At 44.0% G+C, this 20989-nt stretch overlaps 2 protein-coding genes across 2 annotated transcripts in view; one reads left to right on the top strand and one right to left on the bottom strand.

Moving 5' to 3' along the window:
- Positions 1-4232, top strand: part of atad2b (ATPase family AAA domain containing 2B) — an 85239-nt gene extending 81007 nt beyond the window's left edge. Inside the window, exon 28 of the mRNA XM_071923348.2 lies at positions 466-4232. Coding sequence (XP_071779449.1) covers positions 466-507 — 42 coding nt within the window. The 3' untranslated portion in view covers positions 508-4232. The remainder of the gene's footprint in view (positions 1-465) is intronic.
- Positions 4233-6434: 2202 nt separating this feature from the next.
- Positions 6435-20989, bottom strand: part of klhl29 (kelch like family member 29) — a 195649-nt gene continuing 181094 nt past the window's right edge. The window contains exons 14-16 of the mRNA XM_078289746.1: positions 15794-15987; positions 9383-9527; positions 6435-6618 (exon numbers count right to left, since the gene is read on the bottom strand). Of these exons, the coding sequence (XP_078145872.1) occupies positions 6435-6618; positions 9383-9527; positions 15794-15987 (523 nt within the window). The remainder of the gene's footprint in view (positions 6619-9382; positions 9528-15793; positions 15988-20989) is intronic.

Below are 20989 nucleotides of genomic sequence, written 5' to 3'. Positions count from 1 at the left end.
CAAAAGTTTCTTTTACCCCTCTGTAGGACTTGAAAACGGCTATGTATTGTAAAGTTGATAGTTTAAACTTTAGTTTTAGATGTTGAAGTGAATTGATATCTTGTAGCGACGCCTATTGCACTGACTCAGCCATTCAAATGAGAACACACACACACAGTGTAACATCTTCAAAGCATTAATCATGGTCTATTGCAGGCTAACATCCATCTCTCTTCCTCCGGCTCTGTTCAGATTTAGTCAGTGTCAAACTCTGCTGTTTTCATGCTGAGAAAAATCGCCTGCCTCATTCCACCACAGTTTTGGTTCATTTTACATCATTTATCATGGTGAAAGCTGTTGTTTGCGGTGGAAAATTCCAAGTAATATTGAAATAGTGGTGCACAGATGCTGTATGTACACATTCATATTACGTATATTGATTCAAACTAAGCAGTATGTATTCATGTGCCTCTCTCTGTGACGCAGGAGATGGAGGAGAGAATCCAGCATTTCGATACATTCCTGTGAGATGCAGAAAGAAAGCCTATCAGGTAGATCCTGAACAGCCTGGGACCACAAAGACACACACAGAGACCGAGAGAGAGAGAGCGAACGAGCTTCTGAGTCCAGTCCTTACACACACACACAGCAAATCCAGCGCCCTCCTCTTGCTGGGACAGAAGAAGAGGAGGAGGAGGAGGTGGAAGTTGAGGAAGAGACATTCTATGGTGCTATTGTCTCAGGAACCTGGCCAGATCCAGACCCATTCTACACAACCAAACTCCTGGAGGTGTTGTGTCAGTCACACGCACACACACACACACACCAATGGTGACGGGCAACCCTGGTGCTACTCGGGTGCTATCCTAACTTTTATCCATGCTGCTCTTGGGATTACTTCTTACTCGGAACGACTAGCAAACCAACAGACAGATTGGGTGATGTCATATCGCAACCTGGCCGCCTCTCTTAGGAGCAGGCCATGCACACACACACACACACACACACACACACACTCACACCCCTCCCACTTGTGTATGCATGTATTTGTACAAACACACACACCAATGCACACAAGTGACAGATACACCTACGGAAACGTACACACCCACACCCTCACACAGATCCTCACCAGCAGAAAGTGTGAATGCAGTGTGCCGCTAGGAGATGAGGACCGACAATGTTCTGAATCACTAAACTACATTGCTGAGCCCATCTCTCTCTCTCCAGTGCAATGTTTCATCACAGGCCAGTTATCACCATGCTAATTATATGGCTCATTTTTCCTGCCATTTTAGCTACTTGATGAGTTCAACATCTGAGCCACTATCAAGGATACTCACCCAGAACTATAGTTTACAAAGAAGTTTTAGTGTGAACACAAACTCGATGAGGTTAGCACAGCAGGACTAGAACTGATTATATCCTCCTCTTCGTTACCGCAGTCATCAAGTTTGGAAAATTGTCAGGTAGCCGCTCAATGTTTGTTTCTGAGTTACTGCGTCAAGGTGAACAAGCGTAGTGTATGCCGAAGGTCAGCTGTAAAACCTCACTCAAAACATTCGCTCGCGGACCACCTCTGGCGTTCACAGTCTTACCAGATTGTCATGTGCTAAACCGTGGTGGTAGCCGAATCTCCTCACTACATTAACAGTGTAAATGTTTTCTCTCCCGCTCAAGCTGTGCCCGCTAGTTGATTTTTCTATTGACACCCCGGCTGAGTAACTGGAAGCAGTACAAATTGGAACGCGTCTGTAGTTTGCACTGCCTAGCGTGTGCCTTATTTAAACCTCATATTAAACTCTGATGTATTTAGCAGGTTTTTATTTAGAACTACTCCTTGTGATACACATTGTGACAATGAACAGGCTCCAAGTTGGGGTGGGCCCTAACCACTGAGGTCAGAGTGACCTTAAAGCAAAAAAAAAAAAAAGAAAAATCCACATCATCAGGTCAACAAATACATATCTAGTCCTAGATCTTGTTAGTTAGTTGTAACTCCTACCTAGACTGGGGCAAAAAACATTTGAATACCTGGGCAAAGTACAAAATAGTACAAAAAATCTTCAGGAGTGCTGGATATAACTGCCCAGATGAATTAAGTATATCTCACGTACTTGAAATGTTGAAATTATATTCAAATGTATTTTTGCCCTGTTATACCCCAAACCTGTTGGGGAGGTCAGTCTCCACCTGAACAGACAGCAGCTGTAAGGAGAGGTTGACAACACCAGCTTTTCTCCTGCTTTCATACGGAGAAATAATGATACGAGTCAAATGATTTATCGTGCCAAGTCTTACCCCACTCCCTCAAAGGTGCTGCGCTCTGATGCAATGGTGCCTGTTCACAGGGATTCTTTTTCAGCTATGAAAATACTATATTAGATGCTCATACGACCTATGTATTATATTGTGTATTTGTTTGATAATTATTTTTTACACTTTTTTATGAAATGCTTTGTTTGAGTTGATGTTAGGATTGTTTTTGCATGGGTTGTGAATCCGATAATGAACAAGGCCATTCTAGGCAGTGCCCGTCGCTAAGGTGTAAAAAGCATTACATTGATTTTTTTTGTTTTTGTTTTGTTTCAAATGTATGTTCAAGTTTATTTGTTTCATTTCATTCTGTTTCCTCCACACCAAAAGAGAGGAGCAGGGATTGTCATCTGTGGCCCATGCAGTGCATCTTTTCTGGCCGCAGTAAATCAAGGTATTTACTGAGGCTTTTGAAATTTTTATGGCACTTTCACGATTGTGGGAGAGGCCATATTTTGACCAGATGTAGGCTGGAGAAGGCCCTCCTTTCTCTCGCAGCACTCTTGTCAAATCCTGATTCCGACTCATCGGTGCAACTCTTCGCCACTCCGACTCACCTCTGCCTTCTCTTGGATTCTGGGTGTTGTCTGACAAAAGCAAGCAAAGCAAAGACCATATGCAAACTGGCAATGACAGGTTAGCACTTGGACTACTGCAGAGAGAAACCAACGCTACCTCAGCTTAATTTATTTTAAATGCGAAAACAGTTTACTGGGTATAAAAACAGTATTTTTTTCCCCCAAAAAAATACTGTTGCAACACCTACCAGCTAAGGTACTAGATCACCAGTGCATCCATGGCTGCTGCAGTAATCCAAGAGGAGTTGTTTTTTTTTTTCCTCTCTGATTGTTATGTATGTTTGCATTTGAGCCAGATGAAAATTATTGCATAAGTTTAAAAGGAAATTTCATGGACTGTATTTTATGCTTTAGTTTCAGGTTTTCTTACTGTCTACTGTACATTGTTGCAGAGTAGAAGTCCTACAACTGCTCTTCTTTCATATTGTCACACCATACCTTCGTACAAGCTATCGAGAGCACTGTTTTCTGCCTCTACACATTCATCATCGCCTTTTTTCAAATTCAATTGTTTGCAGATTTTCATCTCTCATGATTCTGATTATTTATTAATATTATTATTAAACATGTTTTACACCTAATATTCAGTAAATTGTCTTTTTGTACATTTGAAATAAAACAAATCGGGAAGCGCCACACTTCCGTCGGACAATTTTGCTGAACTGCGTAGCGTTTGTGTAGCAGGTTTGTTTGGCATGTGAGGGGAATAAAGGGTTTACAGGTCTCTCAGGTTCAACACACGACACATGCCCTTTCAACTTTTCTATTTATTTCATTGTGCTGATGTTTTCTTCGCTGAAGTGGTCATAGACTGTGGCATACTGGAAGACACTAACATTAGCTGGACCGAATTCAAATCAAAGCAAAGCATAGCGTCTGTCTAGTACATCCCATGAAGAGAAACAGGACCGGTTAAGTTGAACGTTTGTCCTTTTTTCATGTTCACTTTGTCCACTTTCTGCCAAAAGAATTATTTTTTATGGTTTTAGAGTAAATTTGGAAATTAAAGATATGGGTAGTGAAATGTCATACATTGTGATCTTCCTTTCTTATTGCTTATGAATTGTAGCCAGTTTGGACTAACAACCAATTTTTGTCTGGTAATTGAGACTATTTAGTCCAGTATGCAGAAAGAATGGGTTTGGTTTTATTCTTCATTACTTTGTTTTTTCCTGCTTTCTTTTGACAAATTAATTTAGTCAATACTGTTTTCATAGCTTTGTCATATTTCTGTTCGTTTTGAGGTTAATAAGTGTATTTAACACACATGTTCGCATTTAAGTGTTACTTTAGTGTAAGTTATATTTGAAATGAAACATTTACTGTATTTCTGAAATAAACTGCTGTGATATACTTGAATAAAGGTGCAAATTGTAATTTTGCGAAGTGTTTTTTTTTGTTATTGTAAATTTAGACTGTCGGTGGGAAATCCACAGCTTCAGTTTAAAGTTGGTGTTGAATTCAAACAATCAGTTATTCCAGAAAGCATTACAGTTAGCCAGATAACAGAGAAATTTGGTTATATCTTGTATGGATTTGTATCTAAATTAGATTATGTAATGTCAGTCACACGTACTTATGATTGATAATATAAAAAAAGCTGTTTCATTATCTGTTATCTGGCTATGTGATTGTATTTTCTGTTATGACCCTCGTGCATGTGATAGTACAATATGTAAAAAGATGCTTTCTTTCTGACAATCAAATTTCTTTCCAGAAGTCCAAAACCCCCCCTCTCTTTGTGAAGTATCACATTTTTACATGCCAAAACATGACTTTACGCCCCTTTCCATGGTTGATAGACATTAGAAGTGCTTATCAATGCCATCATTTACAATAAAGATATTTTAAGCATTTCTGTGTTTTGTAACCTGGACATCTTGAGAGCCAGAAGACCGCAGAAGGACAGCATTTATCCCTGTTCTTTTGTTAGCACATGGAGACTGATGATAACAAAAAAAAAAGTTCAAACAATTGTTACTATAACCTTGGTCCATTTTCACAATACTTTGTATTGAAAAAAAGACACGACAGTTTGATCGTATTCTGGTATATGTATTAGGTTTCAATAATAACAATTGTTAATTTCTCCTTTTTGGGTACAGATTTACAGACATTTTTTTAAATCCAACCTATCAGTTTTTTTTCTAAAAACATTTATACAGAATCACCTTCAGGTTTTAAAATATACATATTTCCTTCCTGTATTTACAGAATGCCAACCCACCGTCATCGTTTGTGGGCTGCAATGAAACACACATCGTATAAAACAAAGGATGTGGGGGAAATAATGAAAGATAAAGAGAACAAACGTACAACAAAAGACAACTGTTATGATAAAAGTCACAGATGGTTATTGTGCTTTAGCCGGAGGAACTGTTCCTTCTCGAGTGTCTCTGATGCCAGCGGAAGAGGAACTCCCTCTCTCCGTTAAGTTCAATGCCGTCTTTGTCCCAGAGAGCGAGAGAGTATGAATCAAATCGAGGGGAAATCTTACTGATAAAGGAAAAAAAAACAACAAAAAACAGGCCACTCACCCCACCTCACCCTCCAGATGATATCTCAATCACGCTGGATTTACACAGGAACAAAAAAAAAATCAGGTTTTTTTATTCTTTTACCCTACATGACCCAGATTTGATGGTTTTTCCAATGTTCAGCCGGTAATGATATTATCAAAACCGGGTTACGCCGAGTTCAAAATCTGATTTTTTTTATTACCACATAAATCCACATTTAGTAAGAGGTTTGCTCCCTGATATGGTAAAAAAAAACAAAAAACATTGTAAGCTCCACTGGTAAAGAGGAAAGCAGCGAGTGTGTGTGCCTTCCCTCCCTCCACAGGACACACTCTGCCCCCTGTCCTGTAGATGCCACTACTGAGAAACTTCACACACCACAAAGAAATCCTGCTCTCTACTGAATGGCTTACAAACACCTACACCTGGCCAAAGATAATTCACACAAGAAAGGGAGGGAGGGGACAAAAGAATCCAGAAAAATAACACTATATTAAAGAAAAAAAAAAACGCAGGAAGGGGGGAGCTTACTCGGGGGATTTGGAAAAGACGAGAACTGAAACGATGACGACTTCATCGAAAACCGAGGAGATAATCATTTACTAAGAGAGTCCCCCCCCCCCGCCCCCCCCTCCCTCCCTCCCTCCCTCCCTCCCTCCCTCCCTCCCTCCGTGCCTGTTGGATGAGAGGATGAACTACAACCGTGACACATACAGTACTGAAGGTTAGGCACCGTCGCCTTGACATGGCCGAGTGGTTTTAACGTGAGTACATTCTGCACAGGGGCTTTGGGAGGGGAGGGGGTGGCGAGGGGGGGGTGGGACAGGGACAGGGACAGGGACAGGGACAGGTAATGGGCGGGGCGGATGCTGGCATCGAGTCCAGAGGTTGCTGTTGACACCCAGCCCCCCCCCCCCACACACACACACACACACCCCACACCCCACATCCCCTCTCCCCTCCCCCGAAAGCTGCAGTCGGATTGTCCCACAACCGGAGCTCGACTGGTGTTCTCGCCAGTCCGATCCGGTCGGAGCCGCTCTCAGCCGCTCTGGATGTACTTCTTGATGACGACGCAGCCGTGTCTGAAGAGCGGGCAGGGCAGCGACTGCAGCAGGGTCCAGCTGTTGGTGCAGGGGTCAAAGGTCTCCATGTTGCCCAGCGCCGGACCCTCGCTGCTCACGATGCCGCCCGTGGCGTAGATCTTCCCGTCCAGGATCACGGCGCTGCACACAAACACAAAAACACATTCATTTTCCATTCAGGGACCTAATTCAATAAGTGTCTAATCATCCTGTTTCACTGAGTTCTTCCTCTGACATATGAGTCACGCCGTCTATTTAGTTTAATGTGTTTTCTTTGCATGTGCATAGGTTTGTGAACCTAATAATGGCATTTTTTAAAAAGCATGCAGGGGCTGCCAGGAAGCCCAAAGGCGATTTTGTTCCTCCTTAATCACACTGACTGTTATGAACATATAATAATGACAGGTAATTAGTGGTGTCGGGGAGATAAGTAGGTGAACGCAAATGTCAGCTAATGTGGCTCAGAAATTAAAGAGCAACAGCCTCGCGTGTGACTCATGGCAGCAGAATTATTGCTCTTATTGTTAATGGTGATCCGACAACAAAGCCAGACAGAAGACAACATCTCCACAACAGAATTAAAATATGCTGATTGCTACGCTGGGGGCTGCGCCTGAAATGATTTGACATCACTCTCGCAGTCTCTCACCATGCCCAACAAGGCCACTTTAAAAGGTAGAAAGAAAAAAGCATTACATTCCCTCTTGGAGGGGGGGGGGGGGGGGGGGGAGTAATGAAAAAAGCAAATATCTGTACAAATGTGCTCATTTGATATGAGAAACAGAAACAGGAGTTTGTGTGCGGAGAGGATTAAAACTTTGGCTGTAAGCTGATTAGGGCTTTGTACCCCTATTGGGGCTTGGAACGATCTCTATTTACATAAGGTGCACGCACAGATGCACACGCACACACACACGCGCACAGCGAACAGCACGCAGTCCGACTGCACAAACTCACAACACTGTTGGGACCCACAAGATTATTACATAAAGCCTAAATCTACTCAGAGAGAAAAGGCACAGCCTGATTCAAAAGCGAGAGGGCACTGGGTAAAGCCTATAGCTGCTCTTCCAGATAAACAGAGGGGTGGACACACTATCTGCTCTCCAGCATAATGACCTGCTAGTCTACATCTACTCTGCTCTGCAGGAGCGCACACTGTGGTCAATGGTGTTTCTGAGTATTTCTGTGTGTGTGTGTGCTTGTGTGTGTTTTGTTTGTGCTTCTCTTTCTGTTTGTTGGTCTCTCCCTTTCCCCTTCTCTCTCTCTCTTTCCCTCTGTGTGTCAGGACTTAGTTAAATGTAGCAGAACAGCTGCCTGGCGTGTGTGGGAGCAGCTTATCAATAACTCTGACAACGTGATTTATGTTATACATTCTGTACATAAGATCGCCGTCTACAATTGCTCCCCAAATGTATCTGCGCATGCTTCTCCTCAGTCGGTGCCTCTACAGAGGGCGCTGGCCTGGAGAGCGCCGGGGTTCATTATCCAGCGAGCTGCACACCTCAGCGGCTCGTGTCGCCTGCCATGCGGGTGGCAGCGCTCCCGGTGAACCCCCCAAACCCCCGCTGCGCCATCCCATGTTTTTGTTTATTTCCCATTTTCAACCAGCGTCTCCATTGTTTGTGTATAGGGTATCATTCGATGGAATAGGCTCTCAGCAGCTTGACCCAAAAAACACATACACAGGTATCATTTGACTGCATCTTCCTGGATTGCTTTTTTAGAACACAATTGTTGCGCTCACACCAAGGTCGAGGTCAATTCATGAATAAACTCTTCAATTCCAATTCTACTGAGGAATTGGAATTTGAAAAAAAAACCCTACAACAAACAGAATTGGAATTGATTGGGTTTTATGGATTGTTTTTTTCTTACCACATATCTGAGAATACACATATTGTTATATATTATCAATGCTAAATATCATAAAATGTTAAAGGTACCTTTCAGGAGGTATTTGATGCATAACATGTAATCTTAATACATACATTATGATTGAATGTATTTGATTTAATAATGTTTAGCGAGTCAAGACAAACTCTCTTAGAAGTGGAATTTCATGTCATTTCAATGGAATTCAATTTTGTTTCCGGTCATTCAAATTCAATTCCAATTCTGTTTCCTTAGAGCTGGGTGACATTCCAATTCCAACTCCAGGAGCTGAATTGGAATTTACCATGCATTCTTAATTTAATTCATTAATGGCCCCAACCCCGGCTCACATTCTTTTATACCTGCAAAAAAAAGTAAAATATACTAAACCCTATATAGGCTGTGACTCATATGTCACTGTAAGAACCCAAGGTGAAATAAGGTGATTATATGCTTTGAAAGAAAGTTGATTAAATCAAGCTGAGTGTCTGCCACTCTCAGCCACGTGCTCCGTGCCTCCCGGCATGAAAGATAGCTGCGTTACTGATCAAGCAAATTCAACAGCGAGCTCATGAATTAGACAAAGAATTAGGTTTTTTTTCTACCAGGGGAGAAGTTTTAAAACCCCAATCCCTAACCGCAACATGCTGAAACATTGTCAACCCGCAACTGGCTTTGTTCCAGTTTTAATTAATTGGCTTGAAGACATTTTTTCCCCTTTGAACTGACTACCTGAGTTTTGATAGAAAGACTGACAGACGACTTATAAGCTTGACTTTGAGCCTGTAAAAGGTTTAATGTTTTCAAACATTTCCATTAAACAGAGCTGTTTAATGGAAATGTTAAGATGGATTATGAAAGTTGTAGAAAAAACAAATCTATTTTCCGTCGACAGGTGAATCTATGTGAATATGTCAACAATGTATATGGCCAAGCAATTTCTAGATTGGCTTTTTAAGCTATTTGTAGTGCTGCTATCACCCCGATCTGATGAAGACTGTGTTCCCTATACAACACATCCATCTCTTACCTGCAGAACTGCCGGGAGTGATTCATGTTGGGCCCGGCCTTGATGTTGCCTTTGTCTGGGTCGTAGATAGTGGTGGCTCGGGCGTAGGCTCCTCCCAGGATGAATATAAAACCATTTAGACTCACTGCAGGGGCATATTTGTTATCTAAATGAAAAAGACGGAGAGACAAAGAGAGAGAGAGACAGAGGAGAGAGCGAGGGAGGGAGAGAGAGAGAGAGAAGGGGGAGATTTTTATAAAAGAAAAACACAAAGCTATTGTTTGGATGTCATTCTCACTCACAGCAGAAATTTCCATTCAGCATAATAGCATCATTTTGTTTTTCATTTTTTCCTCCGGTCCCCCGGCCGCATGCAAAAATCATCATCTACATTCTCCTTATCACTTTACAGATGTGCCATTCTCCAGACGTGGATTGCTTTGGAGGATGGAGAATTTTGCAGTGAATGGCGAACCAGCGGAAAAAAGACGAGTTCATAAATCACCGCGCCTTTATTGGGTTGCGCTCCAAAATATGTTTGGGCTTGGCTGCAATATAAAAGAGTTACCTAAGTCCCAATAATTCACAATTGGATTATACCCTCTGGCACTTCTGTAGATTCGCAAAGTAAAAAAATAAAATAAATAAATAAATAAAAAAAGGACTGCGCATGTATTGGAAATGCATGAGCGAAGAGTTGGGATATTGCATACTGTGCATACTGTATAATTCAATCTGATACAGTATAGGACACGAGGAAAACAGAGGCATTGAAGCAGCACCACTGTGGAATTATAGATGATGGGGAAACAAAATGAAACGGCGCTTCGTGCTGAACGATGCCACTGGAAACCTGCAGCTAGAGAGCCGGGGCCCTGCCGTGCGGGAAGAGGAAGTGCGTCTCCCAACTCGCAGCGACTGCTCCCCCGGCAGACCGCGGCCGGCCAATTTACAAGCGGCATGAATAATGCACAGACGCTCCGCCGTAAGCCGCGGCCCTCGCTGTTTTCTGCCACAGTGGACAGACGTCTCTCATTTGAGACGGGGGAACACAGAGGGGATGAACAAGTAAAGCCTGACACCTTTGTAATGGCGCTGTAAGCCCTAAAACCTGCTCTCATGTAATATAACCCCCCCCCCTCCCCCTCTAACTGCTGAGAGGAGTCTGATGTGTTTAATTAACAGGTCACCTCCAGAGGCGCGAGGCGTCTCGACCGCTCCTCCCAGACTATCTGCCGCTGTCTGAGCCAATCATGCCGCGTTATTAGTGTGTTCACTACTGCACTTCAACTCATAATGTGGTGTAACAATACGCACTAATTTACAGCCTCTAAATTACTTTGGGAAGAGACGTGCACCTGTTCTAACCTCTAATGGTTCATGCATTATCCGAACACTTTACAGTCAGTCATTCTCTCTCTCACACACACACACACACACACACACACATCTTAGGCAGAAACACTCAAATTAGAATGTCCCCACTGCAATGATCTCAGCTGTCAATGTCAATTTCTGTCCCTGAGAGACATGCTGCCACTGAATGGCCCTGCTCCCATTCTGCCTGACATGTTGATTTTAGTTTACCTTTTCAGCTCACTGATATGCCACTGCCAGTCTTCCAAGTGCGCGTGCACGTAGGCGAGTGTATACACCGTGTTTTGTGTTCGGTACCATAAACACAGAACACTTATTTTTGTCTGCTCGCCGCCTGAGGCAGAATAAAGAAGGATATTCTCAAAGGAAAAGCTTTCTTTCCTTTCCCCCATAGAAACTCTCTCGCCATCAGCTCCTGCCTCTCTTGTGGACACACTGTAGGCAGCACTTTGAGTGCTTGGAGAAGTACTATGCAGGTAAATCTCATTCTCGTTTGGCAAGCCTCAAAGGACCGTTATTGGCACTGAACATCTCTCCAGCATTTTGCTCTCTTTTATCCCCTGGCTCCTCACGAGCCACACAGCTGGGCCGTCAACACAAAACACAGGCCTTTTCTTTGCTGAAACGACCTGATACAGAGGGAGCATATTTGAGATAAGATACAGGAGTATAGCACACACACACACACACACACACACACACACACACATGAAACACCAAATATTTCTCTGTCAGCTTAAAACTTTGTATTCACTCTGATTCTGAGAAAAAAACTTTCTTATTCTGAAATGGAAGGGCATGTATTCTTGAAATTATACGATGGGCTTTGCTTGGCTTCCCAGGCCCTGTGGTTACGAAACTCCAGCGCCACGACTCACCACATTTTAAATAAAACATAAATGAAAGAAAGAAAAAAAAAAAAAAACAACAGAACAAGGTATTTACACGGCAACAGTGGTATAAGTATGCTTGTGCCTGCAGGGCTGCACTGGCTGACACAGCCCCTCACACCCAGTAAAACAGCTTAGTCACCGAGGCTGGGACCCTTCAGGCTGAGGTCAAGGACAACGAACAAGTGAAAAAACTATCTCACACACACTCTCAGATACAGACACGCACACACTCCTATGATAAAATTTGCGGTTGCTGTCTAAACAAACTCCTTGTTGTTCCCTCACATTCTTTGCCATCCGACTCCTGCATCAACAGAGCGGATATCTGATTCTATAAAACTCTACCGGAACACTGCCTGAGTGATAACGCGCACACACACACACACGCACACACACACACACACACACAAACAGCCACCCACACGTGCATCTCACAAAGTCTGTGCAAACACACACACAAATATATCAATCAATCAAACAAACACACATTCAGTACACACACACACGCACAGCTCGCCATGCACAAACTATCACAGACACACAGATGGAGATAAGACCGGCCTCCGATAAAGTCTCCCAAACTGCACTAGTCATCACAAAGCCGCAGTATTACGGGGACATGGAAATGCGCAGTCAGTCACCATGCAGTCGCCGGCAGAATCAGGAGGAGAACATTATGTAAACAAAGAATAAACAGGACATTCTCCTCCAAGATGGAGAGTGAAGCCTGGATTTCCTCTCTGGCTTCCGCAGCACCACCAGAGAGAGCGAGCGGGAAGAAAGAAATAGGACAATGGAACTTCAGTTCCCACTGCCAGAAGCTTAGATAAGATTACAACAAGGGAATCAGAGCAGCAAAACTGTTTTTTTTTTTTTGTTTGTTTTTTTTATACAATGTCCTTTTATGTGGTGCGAGTCAAGTAAGAGCAGGCTTCGAAATGATGGGCCAAAAAAGCAGAGGAGCGAAAGAGCACGCTGTACTTCAATTAAGCACAATGGAGAAACATGTGAATAGCATGGGGACGTGTCCAATTACGTCGCTATGGAAACACTCTCGCATCTTCACTCCATCTCCAGTCTTTCTTCCCGTCTTTCGTGGCGCTCTCAACCTCCAGACCCATTTCACCGCTACGTCATTTGCGCGAGTAATTGTTCCTCGGTCAATTTCTCGATAGAGCAATCTGGGCCCGGCGCTTCTCCTCCCGGGTCCCTGGAGCCAGCCAGTCAATGCAGCCTGTCTATCAGCGGGAAGCACGCTGGATGAATGTCGGAGAGAGCTGCACGAAGCCTGGTGTGGTGTGTGCGTGTGTGCGTGAGTGTGTGTGTGTCCATGCGGATGTGCAAACAGACACAGGTGTGTGTATGTGTGTTCGCGCAGCGGGAATGCGCGTCCGTGAGAGAGAGACTGTGCGCGTGATAATGCACAAGTTTGAGTGTTTGGGCTGAAAGCGAAGCCGCTTCATGCATACTGCAAGTGAGGGTGCATAATTGTGTTCCCATGTTTCAATGCATCTACCTCTCAGCCGACAGATATATTGAAGATAAAGGAGGATATAGATGTAGAAGGGCGCAGAGACGCTGTGCAACTCAATAGACTTGTTGAAGGGACTATTTTTGGCACGAGCAATATTATTTTTCACTCCGCGAGAGATAGGAAGTCAGTGTTGATAAGTGTTTGTGAAACCAATTTGCAGTCCATGCGGGAGACGGTCCATGCAGAGGAAAAAACACACACACACACACACAACCAACACATATATACACACACACACACACACACACACAGGCACGCACACACACAGCTGTATTTGTGTCAGTCGATAAGCCAGTGCTGAGAGACTGCAAGAGAGAGGGAGAGTCAGAGGGAGGCAGAGACACAGAGAGAGAGGGAGAGAGAGAGAGAGAGGGGGAGATGAAGAGAGAGATTAGAGAGAGAGAGAGGAACGGAGAGAGGCAGTGGGTTGATCGAGAAGCGCTCCCCACCGGTGCACTAAAATCATCGCCGGCCCAATTTCACAGGAAGCACTAAACCCGTCCATTATCCCCTGGCTCGTTGGCTGTCAGACGCAGGCTCATCTACACTCTGACAGATGACTGTGTGTCTGTCTGTCTGTCACGCACACACACACACACACACACACACACACACACAGCACACATACATGCAGAGCCCCCCCTGCCGTTAACATAATTCATACCCTATGTATGCATGTGCCCCAGGGTGTATACGGGTGAGATGAGGTAAGGTGTCTGTGCCTGCGTGTGTGTGTTTACACGTTTGTGCATGTGCAATATGTGCGGAAGCGTGTGTGTGTGTGTGTGTGTGTGTGTGTGTGTGTGTCTCACCACAGTTTCTCTCATTTCTCCTTGCGGTTCGGCCAGGCCTTTAATACCATTCAGCTCTCCCCCCTGCCACCCATGTTACATAACTGTCATTTCACTCATGGCATTCTCACTCTAAAAAGGCACTAATACGTAGAGCGCCTCGCCGCTGCCGCTTTAGTGACATAAGACCAAGTTCTTGTCAGGAAACATTTGAATTGAAATCTATTTCTGACCCCGTGTTTCTCTTTGTTGCCCGCTGCTGGGAGTGTTGCCCATAGCCGCCGCCACCAACCGAGATAATGATTCCCTTTTTAAAATGCAACATTTAGATGCTTCTTTAGCCTGAGAGTATGGCTGCATAGGATAATCCAGCATTTTATAGATATTTAAATAAATACATTTAAATTTGTGTGGAAAGGTTAATTAAATGCATAGAAATAAATTATGTATATTCTTTTCTCTGTACTAATAATTTATTTCTGTTGTTTGTCTTATCTACATTGTTTGCATTTACATTTTTATCAATTAATTTTATGGGTTAGGCTATTTTATTCAATTGTGGCATATTCGTTTATCTATTTTCCAGTATTCCTATGTAGTATTTTTTCGCTATAATATAATAAGATCTGTCAATCAAACAGCATCAGGTGGACAGACTAGAGCAATCCATTTAATTCACTTTTCAACTAAATATAAATTAATTTATTTAAATATCTCTATTTGATGCTGGATTAAATATTTGAGATGCTGGCACTAAGGCTAAATATCAAATCTAAGAATACCAAGTCAATGCTTGATGGGGAAAGTTCTTCCTAATTTGTCTTGGAGAGAAGAAACTTTTTGAGATGGGCTCTTGATACGATCAAGACACAGCTGTTCATTTTCCCAGTTTATTTTCCCAGCTGGCTGTGTACAACAGACTGTTGTGCTGTTTGGACATGATGTGTCGTTCTCGCAGTGAATCTCGGGTCGTCCCATTCCTTCTCGTCGGTCAAATCACTATCCAATAAACTTCCAGGGTCTGTCCTCTGTCCTTGCGTTCTTTAGTTTTGGAATCGTTCGGCCGTTATATTACATCAAATGTGTCATGGAGGACTCAAGAATACATAAGAATGCAAACAGAGAAAGAACTGAAGTCTATCTCTCAATCCAGAGGGATAGGTTCACATTTTAAGGTAATATATTCAGCCCACTGTATAACTACCGGGATCTAGCCTAGCCTAGCCTAACTAGCTACTAAGCTAGCTAATTTCCTTACTTAATTCAAGCTGACACTGTAGTTGTTGCTCCCATGATAACTAATTTTGTTAGTGTTAGGTCTGACTTATGTATTGAAGGAACTTTAGTTTTATTTGCCAAACTTCTGGGTACAGTCAGTTTCTCACCCCAAGTGTGATGTAAGTTCAAAATGTCTGCCGTGGGAATAAGACCTGCCGTAATTCTCTAGTAAAAGCTAGTACAAACTGGCTCGCTGGTGACCGCAGGTAAAATTTATGAAGGCCATGGGGGGTGTCAAGTTTCAAATGTTGGGGAAAACTCCGATTCGATTTGACCATGCCAAGTGATTTGAAGATAAGAAATTTCTGTATACAGGAATTACTGTATCCTGTATCTATGTGGCAATCTGCTTATACAGTATCTGCCTATCCTTTTGTACAATTCAAGTTGACATAAAGCCATAGAGAAAAAGAAAACATTTCTATTATGCAATTCAATGGCAACATATCCCTCGAGGACAGAATGCACGGCTCTCTACACTTGGTGGTCAAGTGTGTGTGTGTATGTGTGAGAGAGTGCGTGTGTCTGTGACAAATAGTACTCGTTTGGTATGTCTCACCTATCATGGGCGATTCGATGAAGCTCCAGGTGTTGCTCTGCGGTATGTAGGATTGGAGGACGCCCGCCGAGCGCCCGGCCTCGTTCACGCCTCCGAACACGTACACCTTCCCCCCGCACACCGTGGCTGCGGCAGAGTGCACCGGCTTGGGCAACGGAGACACCGTCTCCCACTGGTTGGTGATGGTGTCGTACCTGGACACACAGGGGGAGAGACGGGACAAGTGAGGGGAAAATACTAAACAAGAGACAAAGAAAAACAGGAGAGAGAGGATGACGAGATGCAGGTCAAGGTTCAGACCTGACCTGATGTGTGTGTGGTTACGAACACACTTCATCTCATAATATCCATAACAGCCATAATGGAGCAGTCTCTAAATTACTTTAGGAAGACACATACGCCTGTTATAACAGGCTCTAATAATTCATACACTATAATAACACATTGCAGTCAGTCAATTGCACACGCACACACAATCTTGTGCGGAAATACTCAGATTGTGAAGTTCCCACTGCTATGAATTCACTTTCCAGCGCTCGTTTTGGCTGCAGGGCTGACAGATATAATTAGGAGAATGCCTACACCACCAGGGAAGATGAAAAAGGCCAACGATTACGTACAATGACAGCAATTAAAGCAATTACACAAAGCAACATATGTTGGGAGCTACAAGCCATTAGTCTCTAGAGTTGGGCTGTGTGTCAGCTCTGAGCTTTGGACCTTTCTCACTGAGGCCTCTTTGGCAGAGACTTCAACACCAAGCCGAGAATTCAGCCGACCCAAACCGGCACAAACAGACGCAGCAAGATGAAAGGGCCTGACACAATCAACTGTATGCGAACGAGACTGTGGCCTTATGGGTAGCGCACTTGTTAAGCATGCGGTTGAGTGTGTGTGTATGTGTGTCTGCGTGTAATTTGTTTTATTTGCAGGAAATATACGTGTTTGTGTGTGCTTCTGTATGTGTGTGTGTGTTTTTGCCCTGTGGCTCCATTAGCGCAGTGTGTTAGCAGTGTAATCCTGTGTCCGTGGGCCACTGATCAAAGCAGCCGCGCCGACAGCCTTCCAGCTGGAGTAGGCCTCATTAGAGAACCGCAAACGGATCCCGGATCCGTGATTAAAACTCACGTCCATTTAGACTACAGCGAGCCTTCTTAATCAAGACTGTCTCTTTGGTCTGTTATTTAAAAACCCTTCGAGTGAAAATCTGTGTTCACTGTCCGGCGGGACAACACGCTATAAACTCCTTGGGGGGGAAGCTTTACTGCTGCAATTCCTGCGGCTTGTGAATTTAAAAGACAGAACCTGGAAGTGTTGGTTGCATCCGGCTCCTCTCTGAGAAGGCTGTTAGATAAAATGCAAGAGGAGATTCTCTTTGGGGGTCGATACTGTCCAGCAACAGCTGCTGATGAGACGGGTTTAAACCCACTGGAAGTCCGAGAGAGAGGAGCGACTCGGTGGAATTAAAAGAGACAGGCGATTACCTCCATTTAAACACGGACAGGCACAAAACGCATACACATACACACACACACACCACAGCATCAGGCGGAGTAAATGAGCCCTGTGGAGATGGAAGGACTGCCGCTCGTCCGTTCTCCAGCACATGTAATTACCCCTCGGACCACATCAGGGGAGCTGTGTAAATGCGAGGGTCAGACTCCACTGAGTGATGCTGATTACGGGATAGACGGCGAGGCCAACAGGACTAGTGCAAACAGCAGGTCAAAATGAGAAAGCATGCCGGTAATTCCTTCCTGGGAGAGCGAAGAAAACAAAACAAAAAAAAAAAAAAAAACACAAAACAATGCTGCATGTAAACACAGCATCTTCACTGTAAATGTCAAGCAGAAACGAGGAGAGACTGTCCGTGGATCTGTTATTTCGCTCCCATTCTTTCATGTTTGCAGCTTGCGTATTACTCTAATCCTTTGTTGTTAAATGTAAACATGGCACAGCTATCAGTCAGTCGGGAGGGTGGGCAGGTGGGTGGGAGGGAGTGTGGATAAAGAGGAACATGAAGAGGTCAGAACAAACCGACTGTCTCCGCCGGTCTCAGAGGTCACGCCTCCGATTGAATTCATTACACGTGTGATTCACCGTCAAACATTTAATGCGAACCGTGACATTATGACTGACACTAAAAATGATTCTCGGTGTGGGTGCATATGGTTCGATTAGATCTCTCCAAGGGATAGGAGGGGGGGAGGGAGGGAGGGAGGGAAGGAGGGAGCAGGAGCGGGAGAGAGCAGGGAAACAAAGACCGTGTCTCTTTCTCCTCCCTCCGTATCACTCTCTCTCCGTCAGACAGAAAGCCCGACAGAGCTTTTTCAATGTCACTAAGGCACTGTAGGAGTTGATCCATCAACACGTTGCGCTGCATCGATTGCTTTTTTGTAAGTGTTTATACACAAAGAGCGATCGCTGCGTGAAGTCATGTAATCGGCTCTAGCTCCTGACAGGGCTCGTTTCATCACGCAGGGAAAATCATCTTGAAAATAAGACTGCGGGGTTACAACTGGAAAAAAAAAAACCACCCCACAATATTGCACTGTGCGCCTTTATGCAGCAATTGCCACACAGGGCCTGAGAGCGAGAGAGAGAGAGAGAGAAAGGGAGTGAGAGAGAGATGGAGGGTGAATAAAAGAAAGAGGAAGCCATTAATAATACCATAACACCACTTACAACTGGTATTAAAATGCGATTTGTATCTGGATATCTCACCTGGAAAGAAAAACGGCTGTTAACGCAAGGTGTAAATACACACAGCGTGCACTGCGATCAGAATGTGATCGGATCTGCATTATGAGCGGACCTCAGCGAGGTCAGCCAGGTGTAAATGCAATCCACGCATTTGTGAGAAAGTATCCACCCACTGCTTCCTACCGACTCGCCAGGATAATGTGCCAAAAATGGATGATTCTCAACTGTGCAGCCAACGAGAAGCTTGATGTTTGACGGCAGTGTGGGGTGCCAGTCCTGTCCAGGTGAATCGGACAGTTGCTGGAGAAACAATATGCGAAGACATCTCAGAGCAGACGACACAGCACGGTTAGTTGAGGAACTGTCTGCAACGCCAAAGAAAAGTAAAACTTTCCAACTAGAGAGCCGTAGAAGACGACCCCTTCTGCGGCAGAGTACAGGCTGTACAGTACAGTCACACCTGCCATGTTTGTTTTGGTTGACAACAGACGGACTCGCCACCTCCCCACCTACTTCCCTGCTTTGCATAGTGCAAGAAGGCATATAAATACCAGGTGTGAATGCAAGGGCGTGTTAAGACTGTTCATTATCCAGATAGCATATCCAGATGCAGATCACACTGTAATGAGCGGGGCGAAAAAGTGTGAGAAAGAGAGAGCGCAACAGAAAAGTGGGAGATAAACTGCGCTGACCTCCAAAAGCCCTGCCATTCTTCTAAAAAAAGGACTGTGCCTTTGCTAAAGATTCTTACTTAGCTGTGGATGTGTTTGTCACTCTGTGATGACGTCATCACCGATGAGCCGAGGAAATGTGACACATAAGCAGATATTGGCCCTTAGGCCCTCACTTTGTAACGCTGACTAGTAAACCTACATCTGAGCCACAGACCATAAAAATTAATGGATGCAGTAAACTGCCAACCGTTATATAGCTTTCTATGGGATTTGCTCCGTGGCACAGCATGCCAAAAAGCCCTCCGTGTATGCAATCTTGTTTTTTTTTCTGTTTATGAAGCAGCCAGAGTGCAGCAGCACATCAAGCGGCTGAGGAAAAAGAGAATAAATCCTACAGTTTAGTTAAACGAATGTGTTAGAATAGTGGTTCTCAACCTGAGGTTGAGATCATTTTGGGGGGTCGCGAGATGATTTATGGGATAGGAAAAAAACATACTGTATGTCTACGATACAAACTTGTTATCATGTCCATTTCAGATTTTTCTCTAATTTTTGCCTATTTTTCTCGTGAAATACTGAATAGTTTTCAGCCTCTAGGCCTCCTCTGATAATTAAATGAAACGACCTGAAAAGGGAAAATCATTTTTTGGTCTAACTGTTCACTGCTCTGCATATGCAGCCTGTGGGGGGGGGGGGGGGTTGCAAGTTGGCAACGCTTCAATTTAAGTTTGAGAACCACTGTTAGAATGCCAATGTGTTACAGGAATTAAAGATAGTAAGGAAAAATGGCGTGGTTCATTGGGCTGCTGTCATTTCTGGACACAGCTGTTGTGCTCATGGCCAATGGCTCGGGCTCTACAGTGTATTTAGAGGCTACTTACCGATTCCTGCTTCCTTGACCTGACCACAGATAAGCATCTAAGGGTCAATTCATGCCATCCATCTCTCTAACATGACCTAGATACATACACTAGCTCACTGTCTCTATGTTGTTGTTGTCTCTCTATCAGCGTCTCTCTCTCTCTTAGCCATGCACACAAATGATGCAATCTAATCACGCAGAAGGAGCCCAAGGCATCTCAGCCGATCCACTGATATGGTTACCTGCAGGGGAGTGTGGATGATGAACCCAAGTCTCTCTTTCTCTCTCTCCGTCTCTCTCTCTCTCTCTCTCTCTCTCTCCGTCTCTCCCTTTCTCACACACACACACACACACACACACACACACACACACACAAGATAAACTGTAATAGATGGGCTGCCAGTCTCTGAGAAACTGACACGCATCCATTTCCCATGAGATACAAACTACAGCATACAGAGAGAGGGTGGAGGGAGAGCAGCGAGTTGGAGGGAGACGGAGGGAGAGAGAGAGAGAGAGAGAGGGGGAAAAAAGAAAATGCCTTGCTCAGATAACAAAACCACTCTAGCTCTATACACCTCGGCACTGACAAAAAGACCCATTACGAGGTAGAGGAGTACATCACGCTGCAGTTACAACCACAGCGGAACGGCACGCAAACACCAACTAACAATAGCCATCGCTCACATCAGCTATTAAAAGCCTTGAGATTCAAACAGCTAGAAGTGGAAGATGATGCATGATGAATGGCACAGTCAAAGAAACAAGATACTATAAAACACACAAAAAAAACAAAAAAAAAGCCTTTATTATTTGAATTCCCATTTATTCAGCGCAGAAGAAAATTACAGTTAAGAATAAATGTTTTGGTACCCAGGCCTTTCTCTCACACTGCACAGGCATACTAAAACTGTCTGCTGCCAAAACAAGCCTCGTAACCTTTAAAAAGTGGGTGAG

This window comes from Centroberyx gerrardi, chromosome 18 (assembly GCF_048128805.1).
Source record: "Centroberyx gerrardi isolate f3 chromosome 18, fCenGer3.hap1.cur.20231027, whole genome shotgun sequence".
NCBI classification, from domain to species: Eukaryota; Metazoa; Chordata; class Actinopteri; order Beryciformes; family Berycidae; genus Centroberyx; species Centroberyx gerrardi.
The sequence above is the reverse complement of the archived record's forward strand: the minus strand, read 5'-3'. Positions and strand labels throughout refer to the sequence as shown.